The 21,211-nt window shown below is 37.9% G+C and overlaps 1 protein-coding gene across 1 annotated transcript in view; it reads left to right on the top strand.

Moving 5' to 3' along the window:
* Nucleotides 1–20,530, top strand: part of KIF27 (kinesin family member 27) — a 28,240-nt gene extending 7,710 nt beyond the window's left edge. The window contains exons 5-18 of the mRNA XM_082301951.1: nt 5,054–5,197; nt 8,887–9,093; nt 9,623–9,798; nt 10,165–10,298; nt 10,839–10,994; nt 12,005–12,210; nt 13,108–13,305; nt 13,649–13,762; nt 14,832–15,008; nt 15,645–15,860; nt 16,870–17,076; nt 17,938–18,136; nt 18,584–18,748; nt 20,456–20,530. Coding sequence (XP_082158077.1) covers nt 5,054–5,197; nt 8,887–9,093; nt 9,623–9,798; nt 10,165–10,298; nt 10,839–10,994; nt 12,005–12,210; nt 13,108–13,305; nt 13,649–13,762; nt 14,832–15,008; nt 15,645–15,860; nt 16,870–17,076; nt 17,938–18,136; nt 18,584–18,729 — 2,280 coding nt within the window. The 3' untranslated portion in view covers nt 18,730–18,748; nt 20,456–20,530. The remainder of the gene's footprint in view (nt 1–5,053; nt 5,198–8,886; nt 9,094–9,622; nt 9,799–10,164; nt 10,299–10,838; nt 10,995–12,004; nt 12,211–13,107; nt 13,306–13,648; nt 13,763–14,831; nt 15,009–15,644; nt 15,861–16,869; nt 17,077–17,937; nt 18,137–18,583; nt 18,749–20,455) is intronic.
* The last annotated feature ends 681 nt before the right edge of the window (nt 20,531–21,211 follow it).

The following is a 21,211-nucleotide window of genomic DNA, read 5'->3' as shown; positions in this document are numbered from 1 at the left end:
ACAGGTCTTTGGGGGTTGCCACACAGGAACATGCTCTAAGGTGATTGATTCCTGGGGTGTCAGTATGTATGGGAGGAGTTGGGCAGGAGCACAGGGCCATTGCTGCCTCTGACATCTTGTGATTTCATGCCTGAACAGGCATCAAACAAATACATCACTTGAAGGAGCGAAGGTGAAACACAGTGATCCACAGATAGCTGTGTTGGATCTGCCCCATGCCTATCAAGTCGGTGTCCACTGCCCTTAGAAATGCAAGATGTTCTGGTCTAAAAGCCCACAAACAAGCTTGTGGTGGTGTGAGACTAAGAAGATCTCTTGGTCTGAGGCCACACAGACACTAAACCAGAGACTGAACCTTCAACTGTAATAGTTGATCTTGTAGTAAAGAAGAAACAGTGGAAGCAGAGATCAAGTTAATAAGAGAAGAAGCAGCTCCTGCTCAGAAGAGGAGAGAGGAAGAACAGGCAGCCTGTTCTGGAGCAGGATAGGAAAGGAAAGAGACAGAAGTCATAAGAAGTGGAAGCTACCCGGTCCCTATCCATGACCTAGCTGCAAGATAGTGTATAAAGATTTTGCCTGACAAGATGACCTAGTTGCTACCTGGTTGCTCCAGAGCTGGAATAGTGGGACTAACAGTCTGGAACTAGAAGGTAGGGAAACACATCAGCTGGGATTCTTTGCTAGGGTTTGTGGGATTGACAGAGGGATTGGAAGAGGGTCGGCCACTTCCAAACTCCAGAGGTAACTCCTATTGAGCATGAAGACAAAGTACTCTCTTAAGGAAGATATTGTCTGTCACCTAGTAAGGCATGTGGACTGTCACAGAGGAACATATTTAATGTTTGAGGGAATTAGAGGTGGTGGAGGTGGTCTGCAGTGACATGGGCAATAATCAGGCCTTGAAAGACGCAAACAATATACAGCGCACATGAGCTGAGTGGCAGATGTCTGTACAGAACATATGGACATCGTATGACAGCAACCCTGTAAGGCTGAATTAGGCTGACTCTGTGGCACCAACTTTGTACAGACCAGTTTGCCAGCCCTAGTGATTTACTCAAAAGCTCTATTCCCTCTCCTTGTTATGGGCCTGCATCTCAGCTGTGGAAAGACTGTTACACAAGGTCTAGCAACTCAAAATATAATGTGAATAATCTCTTTACCTCCTTGCTTGGCCAAGCAAGCATATTGGCTACTATGAGTAGGAATTTCCTCTGCTTAAGGGAGAGGGAACCATGGGCCCATGCCACCCTGCAGTTCTCTCTGCATGACTGTGAAAAGGATATGAGAAGTTGGGCAGTGCACCTATTTTGGTCCTGGAACTCTGTACGTGAATAGGGGAAAAAGCAGTGGTTAAAAAGGGTCTTTGAGGAAGATTACTGTTCCAGTTGCTGTCAACCAATTCCTGAGATGCAGTAGACCCTTCCTCTTTCTGATACTGGTTCAATGGACTTATGTCCCTGTGGATTTGAACCCCATGCTTGTACCAGGTGTTACATCTCCTCTAATCACAGAGGAGCAAAGAGAACTCTCTGTGAATAAAATGGAAAGAGCTCTGAGGTTCTATTATTCCCCAAAACGAGATTAAAACCAACTGAGGTTATATGTCGATACCAAAAAATTGATATATTTTATTTAACAGTAAAAGAGGCAAAGAGAAAGAAAAGAAAAAAAAAAGAAGAAAATAAAAGAAAAAGAATAAAAAAGAGAAGAAGAGAAAGGAAGAGAAAAGAAAAAAGGAAAGGAAAGGAAAAAGAAAAAAAAGAAAAGAGGGAGGGGTGTAGGGACAGGAAAAGTGACAGAGACAGATTAAGTAGAAACATACCATCCCTCCATGGATCTTAACAGTGTCTCATTGATCCACTCCATCTGGTCTTCTTGGTGGTGAGGGTCCCTCACCAAAAGCATAGAATCCAATGAATTAATACATATTTGGACCAGGTGGGAATGCCTGAGGGTGGGCCAGGTTTGACACTGTCCCTTGCAAGACTTTGTGTCAGTTGCATCATTTTGCATCATGTGCAGTCCTCTGGTGTAGGGTCTGAAGAATCCTTCAGGGGGACCTTTGATGGACCTTGACACCCCCTCAGCTGCTGCTCACGTGAATGTCCCATAGATGTGGCTTTCCTGGGGTGGGGGCCCCACAGCTCAGCTAGTCTGTGTAGCAGAAGATGAGAAAGAGGTGCCTTTGACCAGAGGTTTTCATATTCACCTGAAACCTTCCTCGTCCCCACTTTGGTGGGGGGAGATTCTGTGCAAACCTGGCAACAGATAAGCCTGGGGCTACAGCCTCCACCCGGAAGCTGCTGGGTTTGGCTCTTCTGTGAATGCTCTCCCAGACTTATCCATTACTTCCCAGGCCTGAGATGCTTTGAAAAATAGCGTCACTTTTCTTATATCGAATATCCTTAGTCAGTTTAACTCACAGTTCAGGGCTTCAGTCAGGAGCCCAAAGTTTGGGCTTTGGTGGTGCAGCTTCGTTGTACAGTTTTGTCAAAACGTGCAAAAATCTTTATGACAATGTTTAACCCGTGAGTGGTAACATTTCAGTCTCTGACACCATGGAAGGACTGTGCTGTTGTAGGATCATACAACAATTCTTGTAGCATAGCATGGGCTCCTGTCCTGAGTGATCACTGTAACCAGACAGAACACACGTCATGGACTAAATAAACACGGTGGACGTTTTATGGGTATTTTACAGGAGTGGCCTATAGACTAAAGGAATGATATCTGTGCATAAGTCAAAGGATGAGAAGGGAAGGAAGGATGGTTAATAAGGTTGCATTGTATAGTGTGGGGCTTGAGCATGACATAAATGGTGTGGAATTTGGAGTGGAGATTGTACTAAGTTTGACTGGGATAAAGTTCATTTTCTTCATAAATGCTTGCAGGTTGCCATGTTTTACATTTCTGACCAGTACAGTGCTGATAAAACACCACTATTTTAGGTCTTGCTGGAGAGTGTGTGCACAGCATCAAGGGACGAACTCTCTTTCTCTGTGTGTGACAGCAGTGAATAGATAGGGGGGTATACCCAGAGACAGGGGGAGCACAACCAGGCAGATGACCCAAATCAACCAAAGAGATATTTCACACCATATAACATGCTCAGAGATTGAAAGGGGAAGGAGGGGGATTTAGTTATATTAGCTGTCTTTTTGCTCAAGAGCTAATGGGCATCAGTCTACACTTTGGAGGCAGTGAGTGACTGGTTTTGCATCAATTAACTATCTTTGCATTACTTGTGTTGTTTTCTCTGTTCTTCCACTTCACCTTCACTTACTGGACAATTTCTGTCTTGACCCACAAGTTTTCTTTCTTTTACTCTTCCTTGGGGATGGGGGCTTAGAAGTGAGGGAATGGCTATGTGCTTAGTTGTGTACACAGGGAAACCCTCAACAGTTGTCCTGTGAACTTAGAAATTGTTTTGAATCCTGCAGATATATTACTCTGTCAGAAGCATTACAGATATAATTACAATACAGATAATTTTCAAATATATCAGTGAACTTACAGATAGCCCAGGGACTAAGTTTTGCAACTTTTGTCTAATATTATCTAATACTATGTATGTAATATGGCTAGTCTGTCTAATATTACAAAGTTACAGGTGTGTCTCATGTCTTATCTCTTAATAATTTCCTAAACTGTATTTCTTCAGCTATGGTCTCACAAAACCTCCTGTATTTCCTTTCCCATTGCCATGCTTTTAGCTAACTGAGTTTCTAAATTATTTGCAGGTTTCTTTGTCTAATCACTTTGCTAACATTTGCTTTTGTGTTAAATATGAACTTTTGCTTTTTGGTGACATCATACTTCTTTATGGTTTTCCAAATGAGGTGATAATTTCAAAACAACATCTGGGAGTCTTAGCATGCAGCTATCCCACAAGGATCATGTCATATCGGTAGCTCTGACTAGCTGTTTCTCTCACAGCAGTTAATAGTCCTAGACAGTGACCTATGGGGAGAAGAGCTCTCAACCCTCTGAGAGCATGGTAATGTCTCCTAACAGAACTGACACATGATCAAATAAATAATTCTTTTTGGAAACATCCCCATATACATTTAGGAAGTACATATATTGGATGTGCTTAGTTAAAATGTTGGCTGTGAACATCAAAAATTATTGTGCAATGAACAGAACCTCAAATGAAAATTAATTTTATGACTTAAACCAACTGTACACTAGTTGGAAACTTAGTGAAGTTCTGATGCCAGATGAACACCTCAGAAAAACTAATTTGAGTTTGTCATGTACTGGAAGAAGGCAGTGCTCCAACAAATTAGAATTTTATAACTTCAACCCACTTTTAATTTGCAACCAAACTGATAAACCTATAGGCTGTTATCATGCAAGTGCATAAACAAATTTTTTCTTTGTTCTCAATCAATCTAAATCGCAGCTTTCTTTCTTCCTTCTTGATTTTCTTCTGTGGCTTGTTTTAAATGTCAGTTTCCCAGGTTCAAAACAGTGTAAGAGCTGAGCTTAAACTTACACTTCCCCAGGTGAGTATGCCATCCACAGCCAGGAGGAGGTGGTTCGAGAAAGGCTAAAATAAATGAGACAGTACAGACTCTAGAGCAGGGTTTGCATATGGACAGATTTAATAACTAGTAGTGTTGCAGTGGGGTCTCCTGCAACATCCATAGACAGAAAGGCCCGTGGAAAGAAATAGGGACCGATTCTTGATAGAAGTTTCCAGAGATCTTTATGCTCCAGCCACATGGCTGGGGGACTGCTGAAGAACTGAGCAGTCAGGGGACAACCAATTTAATATATACTTCAGTAAATTAGGTTTGGATATGAGTACATTATTTCCTTTGGAAGAATGAAACTTGTCAGAACAAAATCAATAGATGAAACAGAAGTAAAGAATTAGCTGCTAGAAGCTGCAGATAACAATTTAGAAAATTTGATATACATACCTCAAGATTTTGCAGTTCTGGGCATGTCTTTTAACAACAAATGAGGTTTTATTTTGATTCATATTCCAATTGCAGGAAGAATAATATCCCTTTTGCCCAGCTGAACTTCTTTTATTATCTAGCAGGTACTAGTTATGGATGAAGAACTATTTAGCCAGAAGAATCATGAAGTGCAGATACTGCAGAATCAGATAAAGACATTACTACAAGAAAAGGAAGAACAACAGGAATTTTTAAATGAGGCCCAAGAGACACAAAGATTACAGGTATTTTTCCTCTGGTACACATTTATCTGTATTGAAGCATCCTTCTACCATGTGAATGCATTAAACGGGTGCCTCAGAATTCTTTTACTTGACTACCAGTCAATATTAGGGAAATTTTATTTGAATTAGAGCTGTATCACTGAATGAGTTGGGTTTATCTAGTGGATGCATCACAGTAATGTGATTCCTGGAGACTGTATATGAGCCTAGCTGTGCCACAAGCCTCCTGTATAACTTGAAGTGAACCATTCATGCTCTCCATGCTTCCTTAAGCATAACACACAACCCTCTCCACAGATTTGTATCATTGTTAAGGAATTTCAGAACAATGAATAGATTAGGATTTGAAAGACTTTGAAAGATTCTTTAGAAACTAAAAAAGAGTATAAAAATCCTACAGAACGCTTTAATTGAAAAGTTGTATAGAAACTTGTTTTGTTACAGCTTTATTAAGAATTAGAGTATTGTCCCCTTTTGACTTTATATGACAGAATTCCATCTTAACTTTCTGATCATTTACCATTAGAGAAAACTGAGTGACACAGTTGAAAGTGAGGTAGTGACAAAGAGGCTGCTTGCCTCTTTCCTTCTGTAGATCTTGAGCTTGCTAATGAAATTATGATGGCTAGTATGTGCATAACATTTCAAGGTCAAGAAGACTGCGAATAGTTAGCATTCTCCTGACATGTGAATGACAGATAAATTATTATATGAATTTTTAAAAGAGAAAAGAATAAACATGGATAGCTAGTGCTCTTCTCCTTATTATACTTTTTCTCCTTTTTCCTCTTCTTTGCTGATGGCTTGGGGAGAATCAGTGCATGAAAGGTAAGTAAACTAGTCATGCTCTTTTTCTTTCCTCTGTCACTTTCTTTTCTGTCACTTCTGGCTAGATTTTTTTTAGCCTGTACACTGCAGTGTCCACTTATACTGTGATAATACTTATATAAATGCTGGAGGATACAAAGTAACTGTCACTGTAGATAGGTTATTTCAGTATCAGAGACAGGAGCAAAGCTTGAGAGCTTTGCTTGAGAGCTTGAGAGCTTTCAGGGACCCTTTTGGCATTTAGTTCACTAAACTGCCACTTCTATTTAATAACATGTAGATAGAATAATGAAAAGCAAGTGCTTCTGTCAAATATTTTACATTGTACTCACAGGCATATGTAATTTAATGATACATGGTAGAATAAGGACTCTAAGAGTAGCAGGTATGAGGTAGGAGATAAAAATGTTTATACGCATATGTATTTATGCAATGGGTGTTTCACTGTGGAGTTGTATGTACAATTGTACCAGGGACAAATAGCTTCAAGGTGGATCATTTGGCTGTTACTTCTTCCAAAATGATAACAAATATGATATTCATACACATATTCTATTTTCTATGACATAGGAATAATATGTATTGTATTCCAACACAATCTCAACTTGTAAGGCAATGTATATTTTTGTTTGGAAGGAACTTTCAATATAAGACAACAACATAAAGAATGAATAAAAACATGTTACTTGAAGTAGAAGAATGCAGAATGTATCATGAGCTATTCTTCAACTTCACTGTTGTTGCTAGGCCAGATTTTAACCATACTTCAAAAAGTATCAAAAACAATAGAGTGAGATGAAAATCCTTATTATCTTGGCCTTATGGATGAATCAGTGTACCGGTTTGGCCAAATTTAGAAATATACTCTGAGAGAAGGCACAACCACCCTTCCCCCACCAGGTTTGGGAAAAAAATAAATTTTCCTCAAAGGAAAGTGAAAGAGATAAAAACTATTTATTTAAGAAACACACAAGAAAGGAAAATGATGCTAAATAGTAAAATCTCTCGCTATGGAGAAAAACCTAGGAAAGTGCTCGAGTCCTCCCTTTGGTGTCCTTGGAGCTGGGGCTTGGTCCAGGGCCAGGCCCTCTGTGCCCGGTGGAAAGTCCTCCTGATGTGCTCTGATGTTGAAGCAATCACACAGTCCAGTAGAAAAGGGAGAAAATCCAAAATTCCAGGGAAGGAAAAATTCAACTCTCAGTCTCTCTCCGGAGAAAAAGCAGCTGAACCACTGGCCAAAACTCTGTTCTGCGAGCAGCAAGCCGGGTGCTTCCTCCCTCCCCTGCTGCAGCGGGGAAAACCCACTGCTATCTGTGACCTTGAACAAGCTGCAAACTGCTTTGAAAAAGTTTTGCTCAGTTTTTTTCCTTCCCCCTCTCAGGCTCAGTTTAGAGGCATGGAAAGGCACAGGAATTAATTTCTGGGCATAGGCAGCAATATGGGATACACATCATAAAGTCACCCCAAGACAATCAGTTTAGGTAACATAAGTACTTTTGAACAAAGTATGGAGAATGCTGTAGGAGAAGCTGGTAAGGTCTCCAAACTAGCATTATCAACAAAGCTGAGGCTGGGTACAAGAAAAAACAGCACGTGATCTTGGGATCATGTACATGTTTATGTTTACTAATGCAAGTAATCTTTAAAGTAGAACTGTTCAAAGAGGAAGAGGAAGCCCATATACATGTTTCATTAACAAGACTCAGACCATAAGTTTAATTTGAAAATGTTTGTTTAATTCCCATTTTATTTCTCCATAAACACACATATACAGCAAGCATGAGCTCCTAATTATGTCATTCACTTGTCACTAGATGCCTAGATAGGCTAATGTAACTAAACTGGGTTTGCTGGTTTGAAAGTAAACCAGTGGGAAAAATAATCCGCACACAACTACCTTGAGAGAAATTTCAGGTCAGAGTTACAATTTAATAGAAAGGTTACAATAAATGCAATGATACACATTAAAACTGGCTTAGACCCATAAAGTCAGACTAAACCTGGCACCGTGTTGGCCAAGGTGGTGGTTGTGGTCCTATCAAGTGGTGATTTCAGTCCTGTTGAAGTGATGGTTGCAGTCAAAAGCGGTGATCCTGTAGAAGTTCTGGTCCTCCTCTGGATCCATCCAGGGGTGGTGGTGTCCCAAGTCCTCAGTTATATATGGTCAGGTTCAGGGGGAATACTCAGCACCTCCCCCAGGGCAGGCAGTTTCACAATGGGAATGATGTAATCTTGTGAGTCATAGGATAATTTTGGGAATCCTTGGTCACAAGTCGTTATGCTGCCCATTATGGTGGTGCTGTGGAGCCATTATGGCCTATTGGCAGGGATGGCCCCCTCAGGATGTGTGGGACTGTGCTGGTGCTTCCCCAGAGTTATCACTGCAGTGTCATTTGTAAAGAAGAAGAAACACCACTGCCCACAGGGTTTGCCTCTTCTCCCTTATGTCATTTAACACTCACCTTGCAGCCTGAGATGTAAGACATGCACTGGGCACCTACTGCAAATGACCCACCATTAACAGTTTGTCAGAAATGGCATGGAGGGTAGTAGAATACTCAGTTTGGTTACACTGAACATTGGCACTCCTTCTGAAACCCAGGACAGGTCTTTCTGTAACCCAGGGGCAGGTCTTTCTGAACAAAAATGTGTCTAAACTTTACTGGATTGGGGACTGGGGGGCTGAGACTGGTGACATGTCATAGAATTTTCAGTTTGTTGCAGAATTTGCCTGTGCCCTGCAGAATAATTTAGGGTCAGTGGGTGATTTACGAGATTCATGACCTTTGTGAGGAATTAGAAGTGGTGAATATCATACGGGGCTCAGTTCTGCTTTTGCTTTGTTTTTTTTTCCCCATGAGACTGAGAAAATGGTGGAACAGCAAATGCTCATTGACCAGCTAAAATTGAAATTAGAGAAGTTTACAGATGTGAAAGCTTTAGATTCTCAATGTGCTTATGAAGATGGGCCAGCTGTCGTGGCATTTGCTAGGAGGCCCTACAGTGTCCCACTCACAAAAAACCTGCTACGCCCCCTTCACCTGCCTTCAGGGACAAAGATCCAAAAGGTAATGTTTACCCAAATTTTTCCCCTTCTACTTTGTAATGATTACTGGCCAATGATTAGACATGACATGATAACATCTGGTGGCTTTCTCAGATGCTGCTGCTTAATTTCCTACTGAAGACTCTGAAAAATTAGTTTTGTAACAGTTGTTATGCCACAATTATCCAAAATATTTAGGCTCAAAATTCCCACCTACAAGTGCTGTGGCTCTCGTGTTTTCACCCCCCCAAATGATTTCCTGGGGGTTTTGAGGGTTCAAGTATGACACATTATAAAAAATGAATGATTATTCTTACCAGTATGTTGAGTACATAACAATGTACTAACAATGCCCTCTTTCACGTTTGGAATGAGTCCTCTAAGCTCTTGCAAAACCTTTTGTTACAAAGGTATTCAGAGTTACTATAGAAAACCTCTGTAGTTTTGCTTACAAGCTCAAGTGTTGAAATGTTTTTTAGAATATAAGTAAAGAATTGCTAAATTGTTGCAACTGTTTTTACCCATGACTATTTTCATGTGCTTTTTGACAGGGGTATACCAGCCCCTCTGTTTTGTCCCTGGCCCAGATAATGGCAGAATTCCGTGTTCGCAGACAGATGATACTGAGCAAGATAGAAGATCAAGATAAAGTCCTTCACTGCCACCTCTCTGATCAGAGTGATGAAGAGGAAGACAATACAGGCAACGAAGACAAAACCTCATATAAGTAATTTTTTGTTGTTTAACTTTTGTTACAGAAAAATGTATATCAAAGGTAGTATTACTGCCTAATCCTTCCATGATATGACACCATCTATAATGATACTTACAGTAAACCTGTGGGACCAACTGGGCATATTGCAAAATAAATTTAATAAATGTAGGTTTTGCAAAGATTTCTTGGGGGTCAGAATCTACCTTGAAGATTGGGGGTTGGGGGACAGTGTGTGTGGGAGTGGTGTGGATGAGAAAGAAGGTATAAATGCTTTTGTAAGTTTGAGATTCTTCTCTGTTAAGATCATCTACTTTGCATGATGCTTTAAAAAAAATCCTTATGTATTTGCAGTGTAGCATGTTTATCGTTCTTCCACAGGCATTCCATAAACCAAACGTGGACCCAAAGTCACACTTCTCTGTGCTTCCTTCCTGATGTAACTGACATGAAATGCCAAGTAGTCAAGTCTGGTTTATTCAGTGAATCTGCGCTACAAACTGACACAACTACAGGTATAATGGAAGTCATAAGAGCAAATCTTACTACAGTATCAGAATATACAATAATGTCTTTAGCACATGTAATTAGTTTTCCCAGCAAAATATGTGTATTTATTACAAGTATTTTTTTGGTTATAATTCAATATAGGTTTTCCAAGTTCTGTTTTTATTTTCCTTTCTAAAACTAATGTTAGTAACCTCTAAGTAATACTTACTAGCCAGAAAGCAGTTAACTTATCAAAAAGCTAGTTAGATATAAATCTTTGGTACTGCTTCAATGAAAGAAAATGGATGCTATTATCTTACCAGAAATACTGAAGTGATTTCTGGAATATTTTTCTGCAGACTTAGGGTCTTGGAATGCAAGTGCATACCATCCTTTTTTTCCTGTTTAGACACATGGCAGGGAAAAATACTCTGCTCTGTTCTTTCCTTTTGATTCTTTTACTTCATATGGAAGAACTCCACACAGTCAATATTGCAGAGCACCACCTCTTGAATACAGCATGTATTCCAGAATTTATAACTCTATTTTGCTTTGTTTTTTTCAAGGTGAAGAGATTGACAGCCTCCAGAAAATCCATGCTTTTAACATGGAGAAGTTAAAGAATTCGGAGTTGAGACTTGCTGAGGCTGAGCAAAAAATAAGAGAACTTGCACTTAATATCAAAAGGAAAGAGGAACTTATTAAGGAGTTAGTAAGAACAGGTAACTGGCTGCTGTAGGGATACTGGACACTGTAGGGAGTGAAGATGTTCAGAAACAAAAGAAAAGAACACCTGAAGTCCTGTATGTCTTAGTCTTTACATAACTATCTTAGATAAGAATACTTTTAACAACCTAAAAATTCATAAATTTTGCTAATTACTTGCTGTGATTGCACTGAAGGCTGTAAATATTGATTACAGCCTACTCTACTATGATATGAAGATTATTTGTTAAATATTTTTTGAACTTTATTGATTATTGCTTTTATCCAACAGTAGTGTCATTTTTAATGTATGGTCAGTGCTACTGATATCTTTGTAGACATGTATTTGTGACATAATCTCTAGGATAGGAGAGAAGATACATCACTGTATCTTCTATTTCTGTCACAGTAGAAAAATGGGAGTCAGAAGTGGATGAAGGAAAAGTCAATGTCCCTGCTAGCCTACATCCCTTACACATCTGTTCCTGACACAGAAACTAGCCTTGCGATGACAGTGAAGATCTCTTTCTTCAGCCTGTTCAATCAAACTCTTCTCCTTTGCTTACCTTCTCTCCAGGTTGTCTCAGAAAGGTTCTGTGCCGCCCCAGATTGCCTGAACAGGACAAGTCACAGAGTAGAAACACAACCCAAGAGTATTTACTAATTATTAAGCTGAAAGTTGAGTAATAAATAAATGGCATATTCTTCTGTAAAACAAAACCAAACAAAATTATGAAGTACAGGAGAGCCACTTTGCCAAAATCTACAGTAGGCAGAAGAATTTAACTCGGCACTCAGATGGCACTTTATTTGGTGGCATGAGGTGACTCATGAAAAGTTCAGATTTAGGACTCTCTCTATTTCAGCATTAGAAGTGAACTGGAGTTTCCTTTAGTGTTGGAAAATGTATCAGAAATTACTGATTTAGCTAAAACAAATTAAGTAACATTTCAACTCCAAAAGTGACTATTACATTTCAACTGATTATCATGTTGGTTTTAAACTATTTGTATATGCTGTCTTTAAGGCAAGGATGCTCAGTCTGTAAGCAGGCGGTATTCTTTGAAGATAACTAAACTGGAGCAAGAAATTGAGCAGGCCAAAAGAGAACTGGCTGAAACGCAAAAACAGCTTCAGGAGCTGGACAGTAAAGAGCTGAGAGACATTCCTGAGAAAGTCATGTTACAAAAAGAGTGCCAGAAGAAGATGGAGGCAGCTAAGTTGAAAGTGCAGGTACTTCTGATCTGACCATAGAGATTTGCAAATCTCGGTCTCACTGTCATATCTGAACCTTAACACTCTGCTTGTAAAATTCTTAGCAGTTTCACACACTGGAAGCTGGTTGGATTGAAGTAGATAGTGAGAAACTTAATACTTTTTTTATACTCAGAATGCTAGTTAACATGTACTTGGTTAGATACATAAAATATCTTCTTGGTATGTAAGAAGCTAAGAAAGTGGTGGGAGATATGAGATGTCTGTACATCATTGTATATAGTCCAACAGAAGAACCTATCCAAGGGAGGGTATTACAAATTTACTACTTGCCATAAATAAAATTGATGTTTTATGAAAATAGTATATAAATTCCACATCTAAGCAAATCCCTGTGATGCTTTGCAAGATCAGGCCCAACACAGGCATATTTGTTTGACACTGACTTTCTGTTCTTAAGTTCTGCTACATCTAAGTTAATATCCTGTGTAGGGCCAGCTTAGGTGCTCTGTGCCTCTCGATCCTAGAATGGCAGGTCAGAAAAGTTACATACAGCAAGAGGTAGTTGGCTTATCAACTTGAACTCAGGACCAGCACTCTGACACCAGCATTCTGGCACCAGCATTCTGACAGCATTGTGTCTCTGCAAATTTTCCAGAACTGTGGTTTCTCCTAGATTTTAGTACTTTCACTGTATTGCCAAGCATGAACTGTACCTTTTCACATTGTTTAATTCTGCCTGTGCCAACTTTACCAGATAGCTCAGAAACTACAGTAATAGCAAGTGATTATTTTGGGCAGAAGTTGGTAAATCTTGCTAACCCTAAGAATTCAGTGAAATAAAGAATGAAGCTGAGTCATATTTTAGTTACAAGTTTTCCTGCTCTTAAGCTGAAATTTGACATGAACATTCAGACCTTACAGAAGAAGCAGCAGGACACCAAGAGTTTGGCTTCATTATCTAACCAAAGTGAGAGAGAAGCAAGAGAACTTGAGCAGAAAGTGGCTCAGATGAAGCATCAGCAATCCCAGATACAGAAGAGACTGTGTGAGGAGAGTGAAAAGAAGAAGCAACTGGAAGCAGAGCTTCAGCAGGACCAGCAACAAATTAAAGTAGGTTTCTTCCTGTTTCCTTATGACAAAGAATAGGATGAATAATTTTTGCCCCTGCTTCCTCAATAAACTACACTGCCAGGCTTTCCCTAATTTTCAATAATGACTTAATGACTTTCTTGATAAAAGCACCAAAGAAATTGTCTACAAACCTTTTACATTAATCTGCATTTTGCCTTTCTCTTTCAGGTTTTTTTTTTAATTACCTGATGTCTAGTTCTGAATTGCAATTTTATAAATAAATTTAGGGTCAGTATTTCAGATTATATCTTGTGAGGACTCTCACATGAAATGCACTTGACTGACTGATGTAGGAAGAATGATGTTTTTTATTTGCTCGTAGGAACTTCAACTTAAGATGGAGCAACAACAGAAGATCCTTAAACTTAAGGATAAAGAAATTGCTGCTTTTAAAAAGAAGAAAAATAACTCAGTGGGAGCTCCACAGAAACTACAGGTAGTTAATCTATTCCAAATCTGTATGAGCCCTGAAATAAAAAAATCTTTCTTCATCCCTAGTCATCTATTTTTGTAAACTGTTTGGAAGAAGAGTATTCCATCGTAGTTTTGTCTTTTTTTTTTTTTTTTTCTGTAGCAAAAATTGGGAGTATAGCCTAGAAGCTCTTGTAATCGACTCTTTTTGAATGAAAGAAAGGAGGGCCTTTAGTGTCTTTTTTTTTTCCCTATAATTTGTCAAAAATACTGATTCAGAAACCTGTGAATTCAGCAGGTTTGGTTGTCTGGTAGCTTTGAGGGTGACCTTGATGTGCTGTGTTTTAAGGGTTCCATGGGCTGTTCAGGCATCTTATTTTGTTTTGGTTTATACTCTGACATAAATTACAGTGTCTGGTTTTGGTTGTTGATAACAGGGTTAGAAAAGTATGTATCCTATGTAGCAGTGCCACCTACATTATTTCAGATGTGGACACTAGAACATGAATTACCCTAAGTCTTTAAAGGTGAAAAGAAATTTTAAAAGTTAAATAAAGGAAACTTTTTAGCCTTAACAGGAATATATCCACTGATAAACTGTGACTTCAGAATAAATTTATAATGGACCATGCTAGCAGCATCAGAGCCGTCATTTACTGTCTTTGATTCTTTCAACATTATTATTTCTTGTCACTGTTTTTCCACAAAGAGCTGGTTTTCGGCAGCTATAATGCAATGAGGATGGGCTAGCTGAATTCTCATAGTATCATCTAGACCTGGTTGCTGTGCTTGCGTAGATCACATCTATTTATTTAACTAGTTTTTAAAAAGATACTCTTTAGAAAAGATACTGCATCTGATACAAGTTTGTTTATATGAGATGTAGCAATGCAACATTGCTTAGGCCTCTTTTAAATCTGTCCAGTTTCTGTATTATTCTGAGTATGGATTCTGTTGCAGAACTAATACTGACATTAGAAATGTTAATGTCTATCAGTTTTATCAGTAATTCTGAAGAAAGGTAAAACATAGTCATAAAATTCTGACTCAAAATGTCCTGGTTAACACTCTCTGGACCTCTCTTGAAACTTTAGAAATTAGAAGAGCAGAAGAAGTGGCTGGATGAAGAAATGGAAAGAATTCTTCAACAACACCAACAGTTAGCAGAACTAGAAGAAGATTTAAAGAAAAGAGAAGCCATTGTAGCAAAAAAAGAAGTGTTATTGCAAGAGAAAAGCCAACTGGAAATCAAGAAAATGAGATCTAGCCAGGTAATTTAAGAAAAAACCACAAAACTCACCACAGTCATAGGGCTGATTAAAAGACTGGTTGTGGGGGAAGGCAGAGGAGGCTGAAGCCAAGTGACCTCCTGTGTCTCTACCACTGTAATGTAAATACCATGTAGCTTGGCCAATCGACATTTAAAATGTAATTAACACAGACAATCATTTTTATTCACTTTTTCTCCCCAAAATTGCAACAACAAAACAAACAAACCAAAACAAAACAATTCTGAACTGTGGAATTCTGATATTGAAGAGCATTAAATTATATGATATCTATGATATATTATTTATGAATATGACTCAGTCCTTTTGCAATCTAGAGAACACAGCAGGGAAATATCTTGCAATATTTATTTCTCAGTAGAAAAAGTGAATACAAAGTATTATTGTTATGTATAATGACTAGTGCCTTTAATTTTTATTATGTAGAAAACTGCATGTTGAGAATTTTTGTTTTGCTGGTTTTTTTCTATGATATCTGTCCACTCAAAGCAAATGAGGTCCCATTGCAAGAAACAAGCAATTTTTTTCACTTCATAATGTGACGATGTCACCTACTTTTTTCTTACTGGAAAGAAGTATATAATTTTTGTATCTGTGGTTGCTGTGGTTTTTTTTTAGGCTTTAAACAAAGATAGTATGAAATTGTCTACCCGCTTAAGTATGCTGGATCAAGAGCTGTGTAATAAAAGTATGCAGCTTCAGGGCAGCACAACTGAAGACAAGTCAGATATTTTGGAAAAAATTCAGATTCTCCAAATGGAAAGGGATCAGCTGCTCAGAAGGAGAAATAGTATGGATGAGAAACTGAAAGACGGTAAAGTGTTGTCAACAGAAGTAAGTAAGCACCTCTGAGATAAATACAGGTTTTAGGTATTGTTTGATAATAAAGCATTCCAGTCAGAGCCTAAAATGTCTCCAAATATCAGACAAGCTAGAAATGAAGAGCAGAAGCAGGGTACTTTTGTAAAAAGCAATGTTAGAATACTGCTATCATAGCACCAGTTATGTACCATTGAACAAAGTTTAAGATCAGAGGAACACAAGTCAGATAGTGCCTTGCCAAACTATTGGTCTAAGAGTCATGATGAACTAGAAGTTCATCAGTTTATCACAGGCAGGTATTTTAATGTCAGGATACAGAATAAGCAATGTTCTGATGCCCCTTGATTTTTTTCATAGAATCTTGTGAAAAAGCAAACTTCACCTGAAGGACTCCATATTTTTACAGTGAAAATAAGTCATATTACATGGATGGCTCATTACCTGGAGTTGTTCAGTATCATTATGTTGAAGAAAAAAATAAATTCATAAAAAATGCACAGATTACTTTCAGGTCTTGAGAAGCAATATGAGATTATGGCTGAGGTGATAATGTTCCAGAAAGATCCCTACTTGCCTCACTCATCAAAATTTGCAGTGCTTCAGGCCATGCATTTCTGCCACTTCCCTACACAAGTTATGGTCATCAAACTCCTTACTGACCTGATCAATTCATTAATCCAACAGAAAGCTAGTACATCCAAAAATAAAAAAATAATAGCAGAAGTCAAACTCTGGTGAGGATGAGGGAAGGATATAAAGAGAAACATGACTTCTAGTTTTGTGATGAACCATTTGATCAACCTCTGTTTTGTGGTAAGAGTGCTATGGCAGGAATAGACAAATGTTCTAGCTTTGCACTCTATCTCCTATCTTCCCCACTCCACTGTCTGTGCTACAACTAGTTCATCTTACCATTAAGTTTAGTTTCGCTCTTGAGAATGAAGTTAAAGATCTCTTGAAAGATAATTCTGAGCTTTTTTTTTTTTTTTTTGAAAGATCTCACTCATGTGTTTCTCTGTAGGAAGAACATGTTCTTTTCCAGCTAGAAGAAGGAATTGAAGCCTTGGTAGCTGCAATTGATTACAAGAATGAAAGTATTCATAATCGCCAGCACTTACTTAGGTCATCTTCTCAAAGTCTTTCACAGAGCAAGCATAATGTAATAGGGAAACTAGTTTCCCTGTCTGCTGCTGAGCTCAGAGCTATCATCATCAGTTATTTCAACAAGGTTTGTTTTGGCTAATGAATAATATTTTATCCCATTTTCTATTACTATTCTAGATATTGAGATGGTGGCAAGAAATAAAAATAAATTTAAGAAGCTTTTGGTAAATATCTCTTCAAATTACATAGATCTGCTATTAAATTATTTTAAATTTTTATGTTAACCTTAATAGGATATTGTGGGTTAAGTTTGTATATCTTGTTTAGGATATTGTGGGTTAAGTTTGTATATCTTGTTTTGGGGTCATTAACTTGAAAGGTGCTGCAAATCTGGAAATTACCTTGCCGCTTTCCAGTGCTCTGCGTTTCTAACTTATGGAGAAACAACATGTTTAAATAATGGTGTTGTATTCAATTTCTTCCTGATTGCAGGCTTTCAGAAAGCTTCATAAAGCTCAGGGTACTATTTCTAGTGTCTTTTTCCTAAATCCAGTATAAACTGATTTTGCATACACTCCCTGCAGTGTGTGCAGCTACATGCTTAGGAATCATACTGACATCTGGAAACATAAATATTAAATGCATTAGGACATGGTGTCTTTGTGACCTTGGATGAACCTTTGGTAATTTTGTAAACAAGTTGTCTGTGGGATGCAAGTTGGAAGTTTTTCAGAAACTGGAAAGCAATGCTCTTTCAGTTTAAATTTTGCACAGGGTATTAAAAAAATCCACTAGTCCAGGTGATCAAAATGTATGCATTCAGTTCTGAAGCGTCAGCTCGTAGCAGTAGCAAGTCTGTTTCCAGTAGAAGCTTAATGACTTGTAGAGATCCATTGCTTTTGTATGTTTTAATCTATTAGGCTGAAGGATAAAGGGTTTTCTTAAAATGGTTTAGTAAATCAAAATAAGTGTGTTTCTTTCTAAGATTGTTGGCCTACGTGAGTCTGAACGAAAATTGCAAGTGCAGATTGAAGAACAGGAAATGAAGTCCATACACCAGAAAAACACAATGCGTGAATTAGAATCTGCACTTGAACACATCAAGTTGCAGTGTGACAGACAGCTGACTCACCAGCGCCAAGAACACGAGAAAAAAGTACAGTTTCTATTGAATCATTTCAAAGGTATTTTCTTCCTGGGCAGGGATTACACACCAAGTATTGTCTTTGGTCATTAGCAGAGTAATACTTTATTCCAACTGAAAAAGAAAGAATTAGGTTCAGAGATATACTTTGGCTGTCACTAATTCTAATGTTATGTAGGATGCCAAGGAACAGACAATGGTGTCTGTATAAATGGAAAACTGAGTATTTTTTTTAAGCAGTATCAGAATTGTTGTATTTTCATATTGAATTTACTGATATTGGAAAGCCATAAGATACTGGTCCTGCTGATCTTGATCTTCAAAGTATTATTAAAACTAAAAGGTGGGGTTGGCACAGCCTTTTTGATCTTATTTCATTTAAAACATGCACATTGCAAGCAAAGTGCCATCAAGATACTCTGTTTAGTTGGACATCTTGATTTTTGACACAGATACTTGATTCTTAAACTAGTTTTATTTCTCCTAGAACAAAATAGTGAAGGTATTGCAGAAACCCTGAAAGGGTATGAAGTAAAAATCCAACAACTGGAAAAAGATTTATTTTTTTATAAGAAAACCAGCAGAGAGCTGAAGAAGAAATTGAAGGGCCGCCTTGGAGAGTCATCTGAATAACTATTGTCATCCACTAAATGTAAGCATAGTATCTGATAATGTTTATGCAATTGTCAGTAGACCATTTGAAGAGTAGTGAACACACAGAACTATGTCAGATGGTAAACCACCATGTTTTTACTGAATTAACTGTTCTTCAGGAATATATTCTACCTCTATCCTCATTTCAAGTGAGAAACATTTGTTTACAGCTGTAGCTGTAGCAGTGGTGTGACAGTGGTTTAAATTCTTGTTCCGCTTTTTCTGGGTTCTAACATAATTTCAGCATCTACAACCTCGGACTGTTATGGTTAAGACAAAAGAATTTTGCTATCTGAAAGCATCTGAATGGTATTGTAACTAACAGCTTTGTCATATGCCACACATTTGATTTCTTAGAAGTTTCTGGGAGATTGTCAATGAAAAATCCACACTTTCAGTTACTAACTTACCTTAGCTACTTACTAACTCAAGAGAGTTAGTAAAGAAAGAGAGCATTTGCACACTTGAAGGGAAGAAAGAAGTGCTTTCTATTGTGACTGTGTGCTTTGACATAAAAAACCCCTAACCAACTGAACAAACAAAATACAACACCAACTGCTAGTGTAAGTTTTTAATTGTTCCATGTCCTTCTTGCCAGAATCCAGATGTACAACAGAGCTATTCATGTAGAGGAGAAAAGAAGGTTCAGTTTCATCACTGTTTCTGTTGTCTTATACCTCTCAATGCCACCACAATATCTCACATACACAATACAGTCTTCTTGACCTGTTGGTGCTTCTTTTTAAGGCTCAGCAATACTGGTTCTTCTTCCCAACGGATGATTCTGTTTCCTTCCAGTCAGACAATGCCATGTCTTCCTACAGAGAGATGCTGATCACATAGCTGTACTCTAAGAGTGAATTAAGGCTCAGCCCTTTCCCTCTAGGCAAGATAATGAGCCTACAGATTCATTGCTATGTACTACAAAACTGTGAACATGAATGTTCTAGAGGCTGGCTTATAAATGAGCATGGGAATGACTATTCTAATATACAAAGAAGCATGTAGTGTAGGATATGTATCCATGTGGGGAAACACCTATCCTTGGCAAATTGTAGCAGTGGGAAGAAGGGAGAAGACCGCTGTGAATTTCCAACTTTTTCTGATGCATATATTTGCAAGTTTTATAAGAAATACTCTGCATTTAGTTATTTTTCTTTTTAATACATTATGGAACATGTTGCTATACAATGTAATAAAACCACATCATAATAAAATACATTATATAATATATAGAGAGTATATATATTATATGTATATAATATATATATAATAAAACCACATCAAACATAAATACCAAACTTCAGAAATAATAAAATCCGTGTTTGCATATTGCAGTCACATTTGTAGAATCTTCTGTGTGTTCTACTAGTATAGCTGCTGACTGTTTTTCAATATATGAAGAATTTCATATTTGTCATGGTTCAGTTGTTTTAAGTCTGCTTACTAGGATACATGACAAGTTAGAATGCTGAGCCTTGTATTAACAGTACCTTCTCAGATGAGAGTAATGGCAAGTACCTCTGATGTTTTTGTAGATGGTGAACTTTTTGAATAGAAAGGGCAAAATATGACGTGCTGATAACTTTTTACCATGTTCATGCTGCAAGTTACTGATGCTGTAAAACCATGTTGCCTACCCATGTCAGGCACTCAGAGAAGTTGTAACTTTCAGTTATTTATCTGCTGATAAATTTCATTTTAGATAACAGCGTTGGTGTTAAATTATCCAGTTAAGAGGAAGAAGAAGTTGCTTCTGAAGAATTCAAGTGAAAACAGCTGTTAACAAAGTTCATGTCTTTACTAATTACAAGTGAAAGTACTTTTTGAAGTATCAGAGATCTCCCAGTCTGTTCAGTGTACCTTAAGCTATGAATAAAAACAGAAATAATTTAAAATAATTCTATACTACTTTACTGGATTTTGTTACAGTGCCAATTCCTCATAGAAATTTTTTGGGTTTTGCTTTAGATACTATCTAGACAATGGTGACATGGACTGAAAACAGGGAGAGAAGGTAATTTTCCTTAGCCATTGTGCTGAATAACAGTATTGTGTAATTATTAACGAACAAATATTTTCTTCCTGGTGGTGAATCACATTTCCAATTTCAGTTGTATGTAATAGGAGAAAATACAACAAAATACAGGTCTCCTTTCTTGTTATACTGCAGCTTTAAAGGAACTTCTGTTAAACCTGAGAAAATACTGATTTTTTTCTTAACTACTTCAGTATTGGACTGAATGTAGTTAAAAAAATGTACATAAATATTCCCAACAATATGTAGCTCTCAAACGCAAGAAAACCTGAGTAGAATTTAAGAAAACAAATAGGTTGGAAATAGGTTTTGGATAACAATATGTTTTGGATGCCCCATTCACAGAAGTGTTCAAGGTCAGGTTGAACAGGGCTTTGAGCACCCTGACCTAGTGAAAGATGTCCCTGCCCTTGGCAGTGGGAT

This window comes from Coloeus monedula (genome assembly GCF_965178545.1).
Source record: "Coloeus monedula genome assembly, chromosome: Z".
NCBI lineage: Eukaryota > Metazoa > Chordata > Aves > Passeriformes > Corvidae > Coloeus > Coloeus monedula.
Note: the sequence above shows the minus strand (reverse complement) of the source record. Positions and strands in the feature narration are given on the sequence as shown.